The following is a 17,877-nucleotide window of genomic DNA, read 5'->3' on the forward strand; positions in this document are numbered from 1 at the left end:
CGATGTGTATATGATTTTTTTCAGACAGATCAGAGTAATGATATACATAGTTAAATAATATATGTGAATCAGATGCGTCATTTCTGTCTGTTTGACACAGCTGATACCCCCCCCCCCACACACACACACCCCCAAGCAGCTGACAGCCAGAAGCCTCTTAACAAAGGTCTCGAAAACAGCACCACTTGCCTCAAAAGTTATTTATAAAACCCAGAGCAATGGATAAAAAAAATGAAGGATGATGATGATGGGAGAAAAGCAGAATGTTTATGGGTTGTAGTATATAAATCAATCACCATGAAGTTAAAATGTACTTAACCTAACATTACAGTAACTAATGAGCTACAGGGAGGAAGAGGAGGGATAAAGAGTGAGATGCCAGTAATCAATCAAAGGCTGGTTTTTATGAGTGCCGGCAACAGAGACAGTACTCGAGTGCTCATTCAAATAAAGGGGGGAAGATTAGAGGTTTAAAAAAAGAATAAAAAACATCAGCAGTGTTGTGTGTTAGTGGGCATCTTCTACACTTTTCACTCCTAAATCAACCCACCCCCATTAAATAAACTTCATTCAAGGAGATTTAGAGATGTTAAGGTTACAGCCGACCTGTGGTCAGTTCAGGGTTGATTTCAAACACAGTGGTGTAATGGAGTACAGTTTCATTATTTTTTCTAGAACAATCATAATTTTTGCTTGTGGTTTACTTCATTACATAAGCTTTCAAAAAAAAAAGGCAAACAGATGCAAATTTTGTGTGTTTATTTGCAGCATCAACTGAAAAATGAGTTGCAGATGGTGTTGAGATTTTGAACATGCAAATGATGACAAAGTTTTGGTGAACAGCTACTGTTTTGATACAGCACTGCTGACTCTGGGCGGATGTGGCAAGGTAGGTAGCACATCACAGACTACAGGACCACCACCAGCACCATCAGCCCCAACAACAGCCTAACGGACAACCTCAATACCTTTTACACCCACTTCGAAACCTTAAGCACACTTCGAGACCTTAAGCACACAGAGAGGCGACATATACACACTGGGACACCCCCCCCCCCCCTCACCAACCGTATCATCAGACCAAGTACACAGGGCCCTGAGGAAGACCAACCCCCGCAAGGCAGCTGGACCAGATAACATCCCTGAGCGGGCCCTCAGAGCATGTGCCAACGAGCTGGCTGATGTTCTCACCTCCATCTTCAACCTTTCCTTTAGCCTGAGCATTGTTCCACTCTGCTTCAAAACCACAACCATCGTCCCCCTCCCCAAGAAGAGTCCACCCACCTGCATGAATGACTACAGGCCAGTAGCACTCACTCCAATCATTATGATTTGTTTCAAGAGAGTGGTGCTGACCCACATTCAGAGCAGCATACCGGACACCCTGGACCTCCTGCAGTATGCCTACTGGCCCAACAGGTCCACCTCAGATGCTGTCGCTGCTGCCCTCCACTATTCCCTCCTCCATCTGGAAAATAAAGATTCTTACATCAGGATATTCTTTATCGACTACAGCTCTGCCTTGAACACGGTCCCTCACAAACTCACCCACAAACTGTCCATACTTGGTCTGCACCCTACCCTCTATGACTGGCTCCTGGACTTTCTGACTGGCAGGCCCCAGTCTGTCACGAAATAGGACTTCAACCAGCATCACCACAAACATTGGCACCCCTCAGGGATGTGTCCTCAGCCCCATCCTCTACACCCTGTGTCACCTCCGACAAGGACAACATCATCCTAAAGTTCACGGACGACACCGCAGTGATAGGGACGGGGTGACTGACGGGGACGAGGCGGCCTATAGAAGGGAGGTGGCCAGTTTGGTGTCATGGTGCGAGGACAACAACCTCACCCTCAACACAGACAAGATGAAGGAGATGATAGGGGACATGAGGAAGGAGAGGAGACTTCATTGGCCACTAGTCATCCGGGAGCTTGAAGTGGAGAGGGTGAGCAGCTTCAATAACCTGGGCGTCCACATCAGTGAGGACCTTTACTGGACATGTAACAACACACAGCTGGACAGGAGGGCTCAACAGTGGCTGTACTTCATGAGGAGGCTGAGGAAGTTTGGCATGTCGCAGGAAATCCTCAGTAACAAATGCCCGCAGAAAGTGGTGAAGACTGAGTGGAGAAGCTCACCAGGACTCCGCTGCCCTCCCTGCAGAGCATCTACCACCGCCGAGCCCCCAGTAGTGCTGCCTCCATCTTGAAGGACCCCACCCACCCCCAGCACGGACTGTTCACATTTCTGCCCTCAGGCCAGAGGTACAGAAGTGTGAAATGCAGGAATTCCAGGCTGAAGAACTCTCACTATCCAACTGCCATCAGACTCCTGAACAGTTGACAGGACCTACAACCACAGACTACCTCACACAATAGATTTACACACATTCCTCTGTTGCACATTTGCACATATCTGCACTGCACTTGCACATTACTATTATTTGTATATACTACATGTTTATTCATGCACAGTTTGTACTTTGTTTTATTGTATTTCAATTGCTGTAACCAAAGTATTTCTGGACTATTTCTTTTTGCAATATTTTTTGTACTATTTTTATACTACTTTTTTTTAACGTTTGTTCTGGCATTTCTCGTGGGCAGCAATGTAAGAATTTCGCTGTACGAGGAACTTTTTTGTACATATGACATAATGATATATATTTGAGGTGATATGTACTTACTGCCATTGTGTGTTTCCATTACAAAATAATAAATGTTCTAGAGCTTCTGTTGCCTCTCACTGGCACATGAACTCAGTCGATGGATGACCTGCTACGATTACAAAGAACAGTGCTACATAATGTTCTGTCTAAACTGAAGAGAGATGTGGATGTGTTGATATGGACATTGAGGTGGACTCTTAAATACCTTCGTTTGCTTCCTTTGCAGCTCATGCACAGTGAAACTAAGATTTAAGTATCAATCCCTCAAATCGATGTTGGGTGAATAACCTGCTTTTACTTTAATGTTTATCTGATTTTCAGCTCATTTTAGACCTTCACTGTCTAACTGACCAGTCATTCATAAAGAAAGTACTCTCACCTTTGCTAAAGTATTATTTAGCTTTGTTTGACTTGGCTGCTCAGACCTTCTGGCATTCTTCTAAAAGTAATCCCATATTTTCTCCCCTTCTAAACAAAATTGTGTTGTGTATAATTCCTGCGTCTCATCAAATCCTCTGTGAGAATAGGAAGCCAAGAGATGGATGAAGAGGAATGGGAACGTTGAATGTGGGAGGCGATAATTGCTCAGAAGCAGAGTGTATAAAATCTCCAGCCTAGCACGGATGTCTGTGTGGAATTACTCCAGCAGGAGGAGGTGTTAGAGCTTGTGCATGTGTGGAAGGGATTTTAGGAGCAGTAGTCAGCATTGTGTATGCATTTTGGGGTGTCACTGATAATGCTGTCAGCTTCAGCAAATGAAGGTGTCAGCAGCTCGACTACTTATTTTTTTAATGCTTAGTGGCATATCAATATCTCCCTCTGACAGTATTACTTTTTATTTGCTTGACAAAAGTTCGTGTTGAAGGAGAAGATTGTTTTTCTGAGAGAGCCGCGTAAGTTGACATGTGCCGTGTCCAAAGTCACTCCCTGCTTCCTATATAGTGCACTAACAAGGGTGTTTGACACCTTCAGGGCTGACCAAATTGTTGACTGAGGATCACTGTACCCTGTTTAGCTCATTCAAAGTATCACCTGATAAAATAAAGCATTAAGGATGTAGTTCTGTGTTAACCAACAAACCACAAGTGAGTGATTCATACTTATTAATCAGTAAAGGAAAATATATTTGACTAGCGCCAATGTTGATCTGATCTGATCTTGTAAGTATTGGTGATTGTGTTAGTATTGTTTTCATTTTATTTTTTTTAAATATTGCTACCATTAATTTGCATTCATTAATTTAAGGCCCACTGTAGACCAGCTGTTCACAAATAAATATGCTACAACATCTACCAAAATGTAACGATGTGTTTAACGAAAGGTCTTGTTTTTTACATAATAGCTAATAACTGCTTTTATTATTTTAGCCATGAGACATTTATAAAATATTGGCAGACCTCTTGGTGAGTTACTAAATTCTTTTTCTATTGGTCACAAACAGTACATAACCCTTGTCAGGCATTCTTTTACAGGTCACAGATTTTAGCCATTCACAGTGCAAGGCCGCAGAGCACAACTTTTAAAATAATATATTGCTGTGGCTGCCATACCCATTGGAAATTCCTGCCCTGGCTTTTTTAGAACGTCTGATGATTCATGCTCCAAGGTCAAAATTATCTTTTGACTCCAAATTTAAAAGAACCAGCCATCTTTTTCAGAAGAAAATAAAGCAAATAATATAAAACAGCACACATCTTGATCTGAGACTAAGGAGAAGAATGTAAATAAATCAAAAAAGAGTCAAAGTCATACTCCAACCATCATGATTGCTGTTAATATGCTTCAGCCACATTAAAACAAGAGCCATACACCATCACAGGCGGCACCTTGAAAATGTAATCAGAACCAGCTCCTTTTGAGGGAAGATGGGAAATTCATCTATCCCTTTTTACTTTAAATTTAGAACACTTACATCAAAAGATGGCAATTAGTAATTCTTCTTAACAGTAATGCCCAAAACATTTTTTAATCTCTGGTCGTCTGCGTCTGGTAGCTTTTTTTGACAGCTAGTTTTTGCCTACAGTTCACATCATTTTTAATATGAGCCAGACTGCCGACTGTGTCAAAGCATTTGCTATTACTTGTTTATGCACTTTGGTCATTGCTGTTCTCATCTGGGAAAATTTCTTCATCCAACTCCATGGATCCTCTCTGATTGGGAGAATGAAAGGACGAGAGGGAATAATCAGTGACACATCTACTCAGCCGATGAAGAGAAGAGAGAAAGAAGAAGACTGCTTATCATGCTGTGATGAAGGAGATAATGGAAGAAGGAACCACACACAAAGCAACATTTAGTTGTGATTAAGTAGTCATATGGAAGGATGGCATTAGGATTTAATAGAACTGGAATATAGTCCACAAGAAAACATGTTTTGGTGGTCTAATAAATGAGGGAGATGGAGGGAGCTTCTTTTAATTCAAGTATTGGAGAGCACAAACGAGACTGGATGGGAATCTAACGAAGGAAGCAGCCCTGGAAGGAGGAAAAAGTGGGTGAAGAGGAGAGGGACCCATGTGCAGGCTGATAGCCAAACACAAACACAGGCAAAGGTCACACCGCCAGCCGTACCACCCAATACTCAGTCAGACTGGTGGTAAAATGCTCTATTTCCCATCCAAATTAAAGTGTCAGTTAATATTAATGTGGACGCGAAGAGTGCCAAGCACACAATGCATGGACACACAAACAGCATTTACGCTCACAGACACGAGTTTGGAATTTCAAATCCCACCCTGACCAGCCGTTGTCAGTTGATGGAGTCATGCGCACGGGTCACGGAGGGATGTGTGAGTCTGATCAGGCCCAATGTCACGTCTCATCCCATCTGTCTCATGAAGGCTATTTCTAAAGTGAGATGCAGTTGTGGGTGGCTGTTGTTTAAAGAAGCAAAAAAGTGCTTTTACGGAAATGGAGGTGAATTTGTGCAGACTAGGAAAGTCGAATTGCTTTGTACCACAGATGACCGCTGGTGTGTCCTTATTTGTCCTGCTGTATCTTGTTGGCATAAATGGGAACAGTGGGAAGGAAGGGTAGGGATAATCCCCCAGTATCTGTTACTTCAACCAAGCAGAACATTGCTATTGGCTCTTGCTGGGGAACGGCCAAGCACACATGCACACACACGCACGCGAACAAACAAATATACCATCCGTCCAACCATGAAATCGTAATGTAAGGCATCTTAGTGCTTCCAGATAGTGGCAACGGCATCCCTGCTTGGTCTTGCTCTTTGCACAGAATAAACAAAGTGCTGCCTGTCTTTGCTCTAATAAAAATGTTCTACCCGGTAGATGCTGGCACATTTGCGGTCTTTCCAGCGATGGCTCCGGTGGGCCACGTTAATTCCTAAAGCCTGGCAGTGCATGTTGCCTCAAAACAAAGTGTGTTTTTTTCTGGTTGAGTGAAAGGCATTGTGAAATTTATATTCAGAAAAGCCTAGATGTGCAGTTGTAATCTTCTTAATTACCTTTATTAACATTGTGTTGTACCTAGGTTATTGTTGATGACAGATTGCTAATATTCTGAATGACTAACTACTTGTTATCATCGATTTGTTCAGTGGGTGTTTACACGAGTGGAAAGCTACAGGGAAGCCTACAGCTGGCTGAATCAAATGTCAGCCCTTTAGATTGGAATTTTTATATTATTTTTTCAAATCTGTAATTGCTTTTTATAAATACTGGGCACATACAGTGGACTCCGGAGTAAAAAGGTTCTAAAGCTTTTTAATTTTATGAATACCAATGAATCTTTAGTTTAAGCAGCCAATTCATTTTTTTGATAAACCAAATATCAGTTTTAATTATTTGTGGTATTACATGCATATTGCCTTTAATTTGATTATATAATTTATCAATAATGTATTACTAGTTTGTTTATTTTGGGCTTCTTTTTGTAAGACAAATGCACTGCGGCTCATAAGTAAAACAGATGTTTGTTTTCCACCAGAAAATGTCCCCAATCTGAACCCCTTAGAGAATCTGTTGTGCTACATTCTAGCACTAAAAGTTGAGCAGCTATTTAATCACTCACAACAAATGTTAGCGATATTAATGATTGATGATATAAGTTTTATATTTGTAGCCTAGACCTTTGATTTTCTTAAGGATGGTTGCTATCAGATTCAGTGCTTCACCAACACTGTTGGAAACGTGTGTGTGTGTGTGGGTGTGTGTGTGTGCGTGCGTGCGTGTGTGTATGTGTGTGTGTGTGTGTGTAAGAGCACAAAGACTCACCCTGTCACTCCTCATGTCTTTCGGCTTCCCCCGGTGGTGTCAGTCCTCTCCCTTGCAGCATATATCAGAGAACTGACAAATGCCCCGATGTCCTCCCTGCTATCTCTGCCTCACACCCTCTGTCTGTCTCCCAATCGGAACTCTCTTCTGCCGTCACTCATCCTCTCTTTCTGTCCTTCTATCCAGCTTCCTCCCCGACTATATCAGTGGAGATTTTGATTCCATTACAGCTGAGGTCAGAGCTTTTTTTTCAGATAAGGTGAGTGGCACACAATTTGCACACACTATACTGCAGATGTACACACAGAAATGCATAGAAATAGAGGCCAAAGGACTTCAGACAGACATAATGAAGTTTGAACTTAGCTGAAGTGGTAGAGTGGCTGCTCCATTCATACAATTGTCATTGGGTCGATGCCCTGCAGGCCTCCCCGCTGCAGGAACGTGCATGATTGGTTATTCCTTATACCTAATAAGTTACTCCTGTGAGCCGATGCCACCAGTTTATGAATGTGGAGTCAGACTGAATGTGAAGCGCTTTAGTCAAAGATATATAAACGCAGCCTGTAACCGTTTGCTATGTCTCCACTATAAACGTCCAAACCAGTTTTCTTCTGCTGTGCTTGTGAATAATGATGAAGAGATTCCAGGTGATCTTATCCTGGTTTTGTACACCGATTCTTTCAAAACCAGCAGTTAGATGTTCCATCACTCTGCCAGAACTTGTCCTAAAAGAACGTTCTTAAAAAGCTTGAATGGTGCTGCAGGCGAACAGTTGAGGTCACGTCATGTAAAAGTAATGCCAGAGCTGATGAAAGTCAAAAAGTTTATTTATTTTTTTTGCTGTAGATGTGGCAGGAGTTCCCCCACCTGTAGTGGTGAGAACATTTTCACTGGATCATCATAATGGCCACAAGGAAAGAAGTTTGATAATTTTACATTTATCAGTTAAGGTGAATAATCTTTAAAAAGAGCACAAATTAAAATGAATTACCTTTCTCATCTTTAACAATGGATAAAAAATATGAAGACAAATGATGTATGTACGGTATGTGTGTGTGTGTGTGTGTGTGTATATGATCCCTAAAAATATTATTGAGTGAAATGACATTTATGGTAATGTTTTAGCGTCAGAACAAAAGGAAAGTTTGAAATGTTTCCAGTGAGATTTGTGAGAAAGCGTGAATAACTCTGCATAAAAGGAAGGAAGAGAAAAGCATCCACAAGGGAGGGAGCGGAGAGACAAGGGGAGGCAGGGATGAAGAGGCCGTGAATGGATGGGATCAAACGACATAGTGAACAAGTTTGTGTGAACTTGTGAGAGGAGCATGTGTGTGTGCGTGTGTGTAAGAGAGAGAAAGAGTTATTTAGCTAGATGTTAGGGTTTAGGGCCACTGACTGGAGCTTCTACATTATTCAGCAGTGCGGCCTGCAGACAGCCAGACAGCGCTAAAACACTGATTAATCTCTCCATCCATCTATCACTTTCTGCTTTTCTTTACCTTTCTGTCCCCCATCCCTTATCTCTGCCTGCTTTTTGTTTCACTTTTATCTGCGCGTGTGCGCATCTGATTATTTATTGCCGGTGTTTCTGTTTCCATTTCTCTTCTTGCACAGGGATGCAGACTGATAGAAACAGCCAACCAGGACCAAACAGATTTCACTAAATGCCTCACAATCCTGTTGGAGGAAATTAAGAAACAGCAGTTAAAGGTAACAACACTGCACACACAAGACAGAAGAGAGTTAAACTGTGTTTCATCTTTGAAAATATCAATAGGTGTGTTTTATATATGTGGTGTTGCTCTAGCACTAACACCTCCTTTCTGAAAGGTAAAGAACAAGTAAACACTTCATTTTATCTATTATTTGGCTTATTTTGCCTCTCTTTATGCTGGGATGGACATTTCTTGGACGAGGAGCAGCAACTTCTTGTCGCAAATTGTTTTTTGCAGAAAGTGTCTGTTATTATTCAGATGAGTAGCAGCACGTTAGCACTGCATTAAACAGATAAATAAAACTTTCCTCTCTTCAGCCTCTGTGAGTTTTATGCCCTCAGGTTAGACACTCATTCCTTAGGTGCCTGGGCTGAGCTGTGAAGAGGTCAATAAGAACAGACCATGCTTGGCTGCAGGCAGGTGTGCAAGCATGCATCAGCGTGTGAATATTAAACAGCATACAGCAAGAAACAAGCATGCACGCCCCCTCAGCATCTCCCGCAAGACCTCTACAGAAACATATCGATCTATACTTACAAATTGGGATTTACATGGTTTAAAACAAAACACTGTCCCAGTTTTTTTTTCAAGAATTTTCCCAAAGTTTCTGTTTCTGCCCGAGTGTATTTGTGAATCTTTCGCTTGCAGCCTTTCTCTCTTTAAGCTTTTTATTAATGCCGTGTGCCGAGTGTTGCTCCAATCACCGTTAAGTGTCCAAATCACTTCACATCTCTAAGCTGATGAAACCGCGTCAAAAAGATGCCTGCGTAAACACTTCACACAAAAAGGGTGTCCACGCCGTTCTAAACACAACCGCGGGGTTACGCCGTGCATTTTTAGTTTGTTTTTGGTGTCTAGCTTTATGGGAAGATATACTTTTGTCCTCCACAGCTTTTGGGCCTTTATTGTTAAGGCTAATATTTACCCTGTGTTTGAACTGTTGTGTGTTTGTTGTGGCGAGTGTTTGTCCATCCGTCTGCCTCGGAGAGATAGGAGCCCGGGAATCAACATTAAATGCTCCAGAAGAGTTGCTGATAATCGCTTTTCTGTGTCTTTACCAAGACTCTCTGCCCCCTAAATTTTGGGTTCCTGTAAACGCTTTTATGAGTAGGAGGTGTTTATATGAAGGCAGAACTTTTTTAATGGCTTAATATCAGGCCTGTCATTTTCTCTTCAGCTGCACCTTCAGTTATTTCCATCCACTTAGGCTGTTTAAATGAATTTTGCACTTAGACTAAATAATAACAGGGTGATTGCCAAGCGCGGTGCTCCTGTTTTAGATTCAGCATATTAACCCCTAAATGTTTTCTCCCACACAGCTTGCCTCCCGACACCTTGATTTAAACAATTCAAATAGGCGTTTTATTGGTACCATAGATTTATGAAATTTGTTACTCGCGTCAAATCTATATAACAAGATCAAACTGTTTTCAGTGGAGTTTGATATATTGTTTATGTAATATTTCTGGCCCCTGTTTATGTCTCTTTGTGTGTTGCTCTTTCTTTAAAACTTTTCTTTTCTGTGCTTTTTGACTTAGCTGTGATTATCTCTCACTGCACTCTTACAAGCATTTTACATCAGTTATCTCTTCATCATCAAAAGAAAATGGATTTTTTTTATGGTGAAATGGTTGGCTCTTGTCAAGGCACCATTTCGCATTCTGCTTCCAATAACCAATCAAGAAAGAATATGATCAGATGTGTTGATCTTTGTGAATTTTATCCATTCACTTGTTAGATTTTCTTTGGTTTGCTCGTATTCGTATGTGGTAAGCAATATGAAATGGGTAGCAAGGAGAATTTGCTTGCTGACACGGGGTATGCATGACAAACGCAAAAAGTAGTGATGTGAAATGTAAGATTGAGACAGTGTGTCATTGGATGCTCAAACATAATGTGTTTCCTTACTTCTGGTTTTCTTTAAACTTTATTTACTTTTTCTCACTTTTCACTCCTACGACTGATATTCTTTCCTGATATTGTTCTCGCTCGGCTTGATCCCACCATGACCTTTATATTCTGGCTGATGATAGGTGCTTTTCTTCTTCTTTCTTCTTCTTCTTTTTATTTATATAGGATCTGTTACAATCAAAGTTGTCTCTAGGCACTTTACAGAACCCCAAAGCCTGACCCCTGAACAAACAACAGTGGAAAGAACAAAATCCCTTTATCAGGAATAAACTTTGAGGAGAACCAGGCCCATATAGGGGGACCCTTCTGTTGATGGCCAGCTGGGTAAAGGAGGAATGGGGCTAGGACAGGAGGGAAGGAAAAAAAGAGAGGCAGAGAAGAAGAACAGATACATACATGCAACATATATATGCTTCCAGGGGTACCTGGTCTAATAAAAAGTCCTGTTGTACCTAAGTATAAAGAGGGGAGGTATACCAACCTTTTTCTACCAAAGGTTAAGTTACAAAGGATTTGGAATGGTAGGAAGTACCAGATAAATGTAGCTCTCTGTGAAAAGTAACTATCTAAACTTTACAGGTCATGACTGTGGAAAATAAGTATTTTCAGAGACATCACTATGACAACTTAAAAATCTCCCTTGTGTTTACTGTATTGTTGCCTGCATGTATCGGGGTGTCAGCCAAATGTTACAGTGACCCCAAGACGGAGATTTGGTGTTGTTATTCAGTTTAGTAAGCTATCTGTTTTCATGTGGCAAAAAAACAAATTTAATTGTGGCCCATTGTTGGCCAATGGGGACAACAGTCCCAAACCCTCCTCTCCCTAACCATACTGACTCACTCTTTCATGATTATAAAGTCCCTTTATTCCTGAACTGGACAGGAGAGGGTAATCCTGGCATGTCCTGGAAGATCCTGCATATCCTGTTTGGCCTCAAGGTCAGACTGGCTGAAACACCACCCAAGTCAATCCAGAAGACATGTTTAACCACCTTAGCTCGCTCTTCTTGAATCACACCGCTATTTTTTTAAATGTGCAATTGCTCCTGCTGGAAAATACTTTCATATTGTATAGTGCTGTTTTTCTTTTGCCACTCCTGACGGAACGTGACATTTAGAATCACCAATAATTTGAGCGCTTTACCTTTACCTGCATCCTTTGCTCCATATTTCCTCCCACACTTGAACTCTGACCTGCACCAAAATGCCCTTTTTCTGGAACCACAAACCTAAAGGATATTTCCATCGCCCAGGAAAACATCACCTGCAAACACATGAGCTGGAATAATAAAGGGACCGTTCTGGATGTTTTCTGACATCATTAGTGTTGGGTCTTTGCTGCGTTGTGTATGTTCGCTTATTTCACTGCCCATTAAAAAAACACTGCTGTTAGTTCTCAACCCTTCTTTTTTTTTGATGTGACACTCTTTCTGATTGATGCTATTAGGTTTATTTTGCTTCCCAGTGTGTCTGTCAGTCGCTACTGTCTGACAGCACCTCTGCCCTCTTAACTCTGCTGGGTTTAAATGCTGTCAGCACTGGTGCTTGACTGCTCAGGGACTCCATGAGAGTATAAATGCTGAGAGGTCTAAAAGTTGCACTCAAACCACATGCTGGCTCAAATTGGAAAAGAACCTAATTTTAGTTCACAAGCTGCAGAAAATCCTACTCGGCTTACTCAATTCACCATCATTTGTGTCTCAAGTTGCTTCTCCTTTTATGGGTCCTCTATTAAAATTCTGTGTCCTTCCTGTTTCTTCCCTTTAATGTCCCACTGGTATTTGTTGGGCTGCATGCTTATTTTTCCCCTTTTTATTCAAATGACAATGCTTGTTATAAACTCCATTTTTTTGCCATTATCAACAAATTCCATAAAAAGAGCAAAGCCACTAAAGCATTAGTCCGTTGCTCATTACATTCTGGCTTTATGGTATGGTAATAAAGAAACAAGCCCCCTTAGGAAATAGTGCAGCTCACTGTTGTGTTTTTAAATCGCTTATAGAGAAAGGAAGGAATAAGCAGCATCATTTTCACAGCCTTTCTTTTGAGGATCATTTTTTAACAGGATAACGGGGTGAAAATAAAAATGTGTTCCTGTATTTTCAGTCATTGCATCACATAAATCGAAAGTTGTATTCATTTCTCAAGCTGTGTGTTTTTTGTTTCATCATTATTTTCTCCCAGGTCAATGCCATCGTAGTATTAGGCGGCCTGGCCGGCAGGTTTGACCAGACAATGGCGTCTGTTGAGACTCTCCATCATGCTCTGTCAATGACACAACTGCCTCTGTTGATCATACAGGACAGCAGCCTGGCATATCTGCTCAGAGCCGTAAGTGAGATACACACACGGAGACCCTCCACCATCTTTTCTGATCAGCGAGAATGACATCCGTACACTTTACTTCTATTTACTTCATTCAAAATTGTCCAAAATGACTCCTTATTCCCTATGAATTGCACTATCTAGGAAGTACCGTATTCTATTTTTTAGGGGTGTCCAAATGATACTGTACCCTATATTTAGTGTGCCCAATGTATCTCATAATGCTTTGTGAAGAGTAGTGTGCACGTACCAACACATACCATCATCCTTGGAGCATTCTAGGTGCTGATTATTTAATGTAAATATTTAGGACATAATAGAACATTAAACAAGCAACCACTAATTGTTGACCATGCCGACGTTGATCAGTTTGCTGTTGCTGGTTTCACAGGAGTAAAGTAACTATTCCACTAGACTTTAGAATATGTTTGCACATAGTGTATTCTGTAGTCTTTTTCTTAGGTTTAATTTTACTTTGAAGTTTAAGCTGCCCATAAATTTGAGTTTTAAATGAAATGGGAATGTTGAGTTTGGTCTCCACGGTGTGAGATGCTCAAGATGTTCTTATTTAGTGTTGTGTTGTTTATCAGTGGGACTCTTTTCTATCATCCACACCGTTTAGTTTCAGCAGATGCCAATTTCCCTGGCACCTCAGATTCCAGCATTTAGGACCCGCACACCTTTCTGAGACAAACAAGAAGCTCGCAGCACTTCCTGATGATTCCTCATAATGGGTCGCATATACCTCTGTTATTTACTTCCCTCCTACATCTTGTCATTATTCCAAAGGAGCGTTGTCATTTGCCTCTTCATATCTCGACACCTTCAATTAATCTTACTTTGGGGAGGGCAAATTAAGCTAATTTGTCAACGCGGCTCCGATTCAGTTATGTCTGATGAACGCAGATGCCTTTACATGAAGGTGAACCCAACCTTTGAAAGACTCACTGCTGTTTGTTCAAACTACATCTGTAATTGTAGTGTACTTATGCCAGTTATTTGATCTAACCAGGACTACACCTTTTTATTTGAGCTTCTGTTTCCTAGGTGAGGTGTCAAATGTGTTAATATTATTATTATTATCCTTATTCTTATTCTTCTTGTTATTAGCATCATTGTTATTGTGCACCTTTTGTTCCTCCCTAGTTGTTTGCATTCATAATTTCATGTCATTTCAATATTCTGGGCTGGGACATCCAAGTCCCGACATGGTGAGAAAATGTGTCAGTGATGCTAAATTTAGTCATTTTATACCAAAAGAAGAAAGTGAAAAAGTTCATAAGAGTGTTTGTTTAATCTTTATTATTTTTGTTCTTATTGTTATTGCATTTAATATTGCTACCACTGCCATTATTGTTATTATCTTACACAATGAAAATTAAGCTAGCCTCTTCTCCAGATAGGCGTCTCTCTGTGGAGCAGAAGCTGTCTCAGCCCAAATGGTGCTATAAATCATTCTATAAGCTTACACAGTCTGGGTCAAACAAGCAGACTTGTTTTCATGATGCCCTTTTGAGGAGTAACACTTTGTCAGTGCAAGAGCTGATTTCAATGATAAAGTATGATAGCTGAGGTGTGAAACTTGGCTGGAGGCTGGAGCAAGTTGATCTTACATTCTGTTTGGGTAAAAAACCTGAAGTATAATATGGAAATGACCTTGGAAGGGTTGGTCCAGAACCGCTCAAGTTATATTAGTTTTAGTTTGACTGTGATACTATAATAAATATATACAGAGGAGAATTGTAAACTTTTTTTTCTCAGCTTAAAAAAGACCTGATTACTTAAGCAGCACAAGCCGTAAACCGTCTGTAATAACTTTTTTTGTGCTCTGTCATTCTCTCTCTGACACACTTGAACAACAAGACATCTTTTATTGTATAGAGAACAACCCCAGGGAAGTTTTTAGAATGCAAAATGTTCCCGTTTTTCAGTCTTTTTCATGACACCGTGCCACTCTAAAAGCCACACAGAGGAACGCTGTCTTTGAACACAACACTCTAATGACTTCAGACTTTAAACTTGCTTCTTGTTTTTAAATGCAGAAACCCTTGTCCTTATTTAAATATGTTTTTTTACTGAAATTAAATGTACTTTCTTTTTTTTTTGTTGGGAAAGAACAAAATGTAGCTTCAGCTGTTCATTTTCAGTACATTATTAGTGCATTCAGAGAATATGTGTTATTCATTGCCATTGAGCTATAGGGAAACTGCAACACAACATTTGAATGCATCTCTATTTTATGTGAAAATCATGGTGCCTTTCCCAGCGTTGGGCATGAAGTGGGATCCACCCTGGACAAGTCACCAGTCAGAGGGATGACATTGAAAGACAAACAATTGTTGACGTTGACACCACAACCAGTTTAGAATAGCTGCATCACCCAAAGAGGAGCCACACTGGCACAGCGATTCACGTGAGGCAACATTACAGACCACTGCACCACCGTATAGTGCCCCAAGATTATTAATTAGCTTTTCACCCTGTCCATTTGGGGATATATGTATATGTAAAGTTTTGGGGGTCTTGGATATGAGATGGTGATGGGAAGCAACAGAAACAATGTTCCTTCAGACTGTTTTATTCTGTGAAGGAGTTTTTACATTTCTAGAACTTTTTCCTCTTTCTTTTGCTCTTAAGAAAGCCTCAAAATCAAGTAAATCTTCTTTATGTGGACAGGGCAGCCACAGACTGGGGGTGAACTCTGGCCTGGAGGGGAACTGGTGCAGCCTTATTCCTGTTGGTGGACCCTGTCGGACAACAACCACTGGTCTCAAATGGAACTTGGGTGAGTCCTCTTTTTGAAAAATAATTGAGTAAATCTCCTCAAACATCAAGGTGGTGTGAGCAAACATTTTAGTATTTTATATTATTATTATTGTTGTTGTTGTTGTTATTGTTGTTGTTGTTGATGTTGTTGTTAGAAATATTACAGTCTCTGTTACAGACCAGTAGATGGCTTCTTTTTACCACCATTAAAAAAACCTGTGTTATTTGCAACGTTATGTCTAAATTTTAAATTACCAAATTGCTCATTTGTTTTTATGGACAAAAGGGCCATTTTCCTAGTTTCAAAGTTAAAAGTTACCATAGTTTGCTGTATTGTTAAATCTTGTGTAAAATTATAGTTGACAGCTGTTTAAGACCCCTGTGGCCCCTCTGTCTGACCTTATGTTCACTTGTTTTGTTATTAAAAATTTGGCAGAGACTAAAGTGCCACCATTGGGAGGGATGTCGGCACCTTTTTTCTAAGTTTAGCTTTCGATTTTTTGCAATTCTTGAGCCTGTTTGTATCATAATGTATTACAAGTCCTCACAAAGATAGCTGCGCACACTTGTGTGTTTTTGCTTTGGTCAGACATGATCCGTATTTACTGAGCACACCTGCCAACGGACATGTGAATGGTAATGAGAGGAGGTCCACATGAGAGGCCTATGCAGATTAGCCAATTAGAATATGATGCCTAATTAATCACATGCATATTTAGAGGCTGGAAGTAATAATCTCCCATCGGGATTGTGAGCAAGTTCCAGAATCTGCAACCACATCAGGAAATCTGGTATTTTCCTCAAATGTTGGAGCGCCTGATGTGTTTACATAGTGACATGTCATCTTGATTATTTGTCAGTGATTTGTGCTTTTGTTTTTACTCTTTATATCTTGGTCTTTTTGATGCATCTTTAATGGGGCCTAACGTGTGTGCAAATACTCCCTGAGATGACAGCAAAATGCTTTAGAAGTTGTTGAAATGTTTCCCCCGACTTGTGTTCAAAGCCTGCGTGTAATTAAAAGTATATAATCTTTCTGTAAAAATGAGTTTTGGTCTGTCAGCCGTTAAATCCCTGCTGACCCGGAGACTTTAGAGAACTTGGTTTAACTTTTGCTTTAACTAATAAGATTTGCAGTGATTTATATATTTGTGGTTCATGGTGAATACTCAAATAATTCAACAGTTATTCAGCATGTTCAGCAGGGTCATTATTATATTGGGTGATTAATATTTTGCAATAAGATCAAAAGCTGTTGGTATTTCTATCATTAATAGTGTCTAAGAATTACACAAAAGCTTTGTTCTGAATGGAAAAATTACAGGCAAGGTCTTGGAGTATTGAAGTGCTGTAACACTGTGAAGATCTTCTGTCTAGACAAATTAGATGTCTGAAAGCATAATATTTGCCCCAATCATTTTTTCAAAGGATTGTCTGGAAGAGTTTTTTTCAGTTGTTCAAGCCACCGCCTCTCCATGAGATATTGATCATTTCCTGTCTTGTAGCCATCTCGGGACCTCCTTCTAGCTTGTCAACATTTTATGCAGCTTGCGAGTTTCTCATAAAAGTACCGGTACAGAAGTCCTGGTGGTCATGTGCTGCAGAGTTGCTTGTGTACTTTTCAGTCTGTTCCAGTAAAGATGAATCTATCATCTAGCCACTACTCAGCTCAATCCTCCAGCAGTTGTAACAAAAGAGTGTTATATAAAGTGGAAAAGTGAATTCAAGCCATCTGGTTGGTTTTTAGCCGTGGTATGAGTATACCAGAGGTTTACCTGTTAACATTGTATCACTCCACATCGAAGAAATCCTCTCCTTTCCTCTCCTTTCCTCCTCCTCATCGAGCAGACTAGTTATGCTGATTCTTGTGTAGTTTTTCTGCTTCTCCTTCCCCCCCCCCCCTATTCATTTACAGGTATCGCCGCTTTCGGAGCTGCATGATGACCTCCGGCCCCGCTGACCTGCTGTATAAATAGTGTATTTTTGTGTGTGTTTCTGTGCTCTGTGCCCGTCCTCTCCTCTCCTCTCCTCTCCTCTCCTCTCCTCTCCTCTCCTCTCCTCTCCTACCTATTCTATCCTCTACCTGTCCTCCCCCCCTCTCCTCTCTCTCTGCCAGCCATCAGCAGGAGGGTCCCCCTACATGAGCGTGGTCCTACTCAAGGTTTCTTCCTGTTAAAGGGGAGTTTTTCCTTGCCACTGTTGCTTGTCTGGGGTTAGGCCCTGGGATTCTGGAAAGCGCCT

At 40.8% G+C, this 17,877-nt stretch overlaps 1 protein-coding gene across 3 annotated transcripts in view; it reads left to right on the plus strand.

The window, feature by feature from the left end:
• tpk1 (thiamin pyrophosphokinase 1) overlaps positions 1-17,877 on the plus strand; it is a 41,863-nt gene that overhangs the window by 10,717 nt on the left and 13,269 nt on the right. For all 3 annotated transcript variants that reach the window (XM_003967896.3, XM_011607833.2, XM_029842687.1), the window contains 4 exons: positions 7,101-7,173; positions 8,532-8,627; positions 12,730-12,876; positions 15,547-15,655. In XM_003967896.3, the coding sequence (XP_003967945.1) occupies positions 7,101-7,173; positions 8,532-8,627; positions 12,730-12,876; positions 15,547-15,655 (425 nt within the window). The remainder of the gene's footprint in view (positions 1-7,100; positions 7,174-8,531; positions 8,628-12,729; positions 12,877-15,546; positions 15,656-17,877) is intronic.

This window comes from Takifugu rubripes, chromosome 10, assembly GCF_901000725.2.
Source record: "Takifugu rubripes chromosome 10, fTakRub1.2, whole genome shotgun sequence".
Lineage (NCBI taxonomy): Eukaryota > Metazoa > Chordata > Actinopteri > Tetraodontiformes > Tetraodontidae > Takifugu > Takifugu rubripes.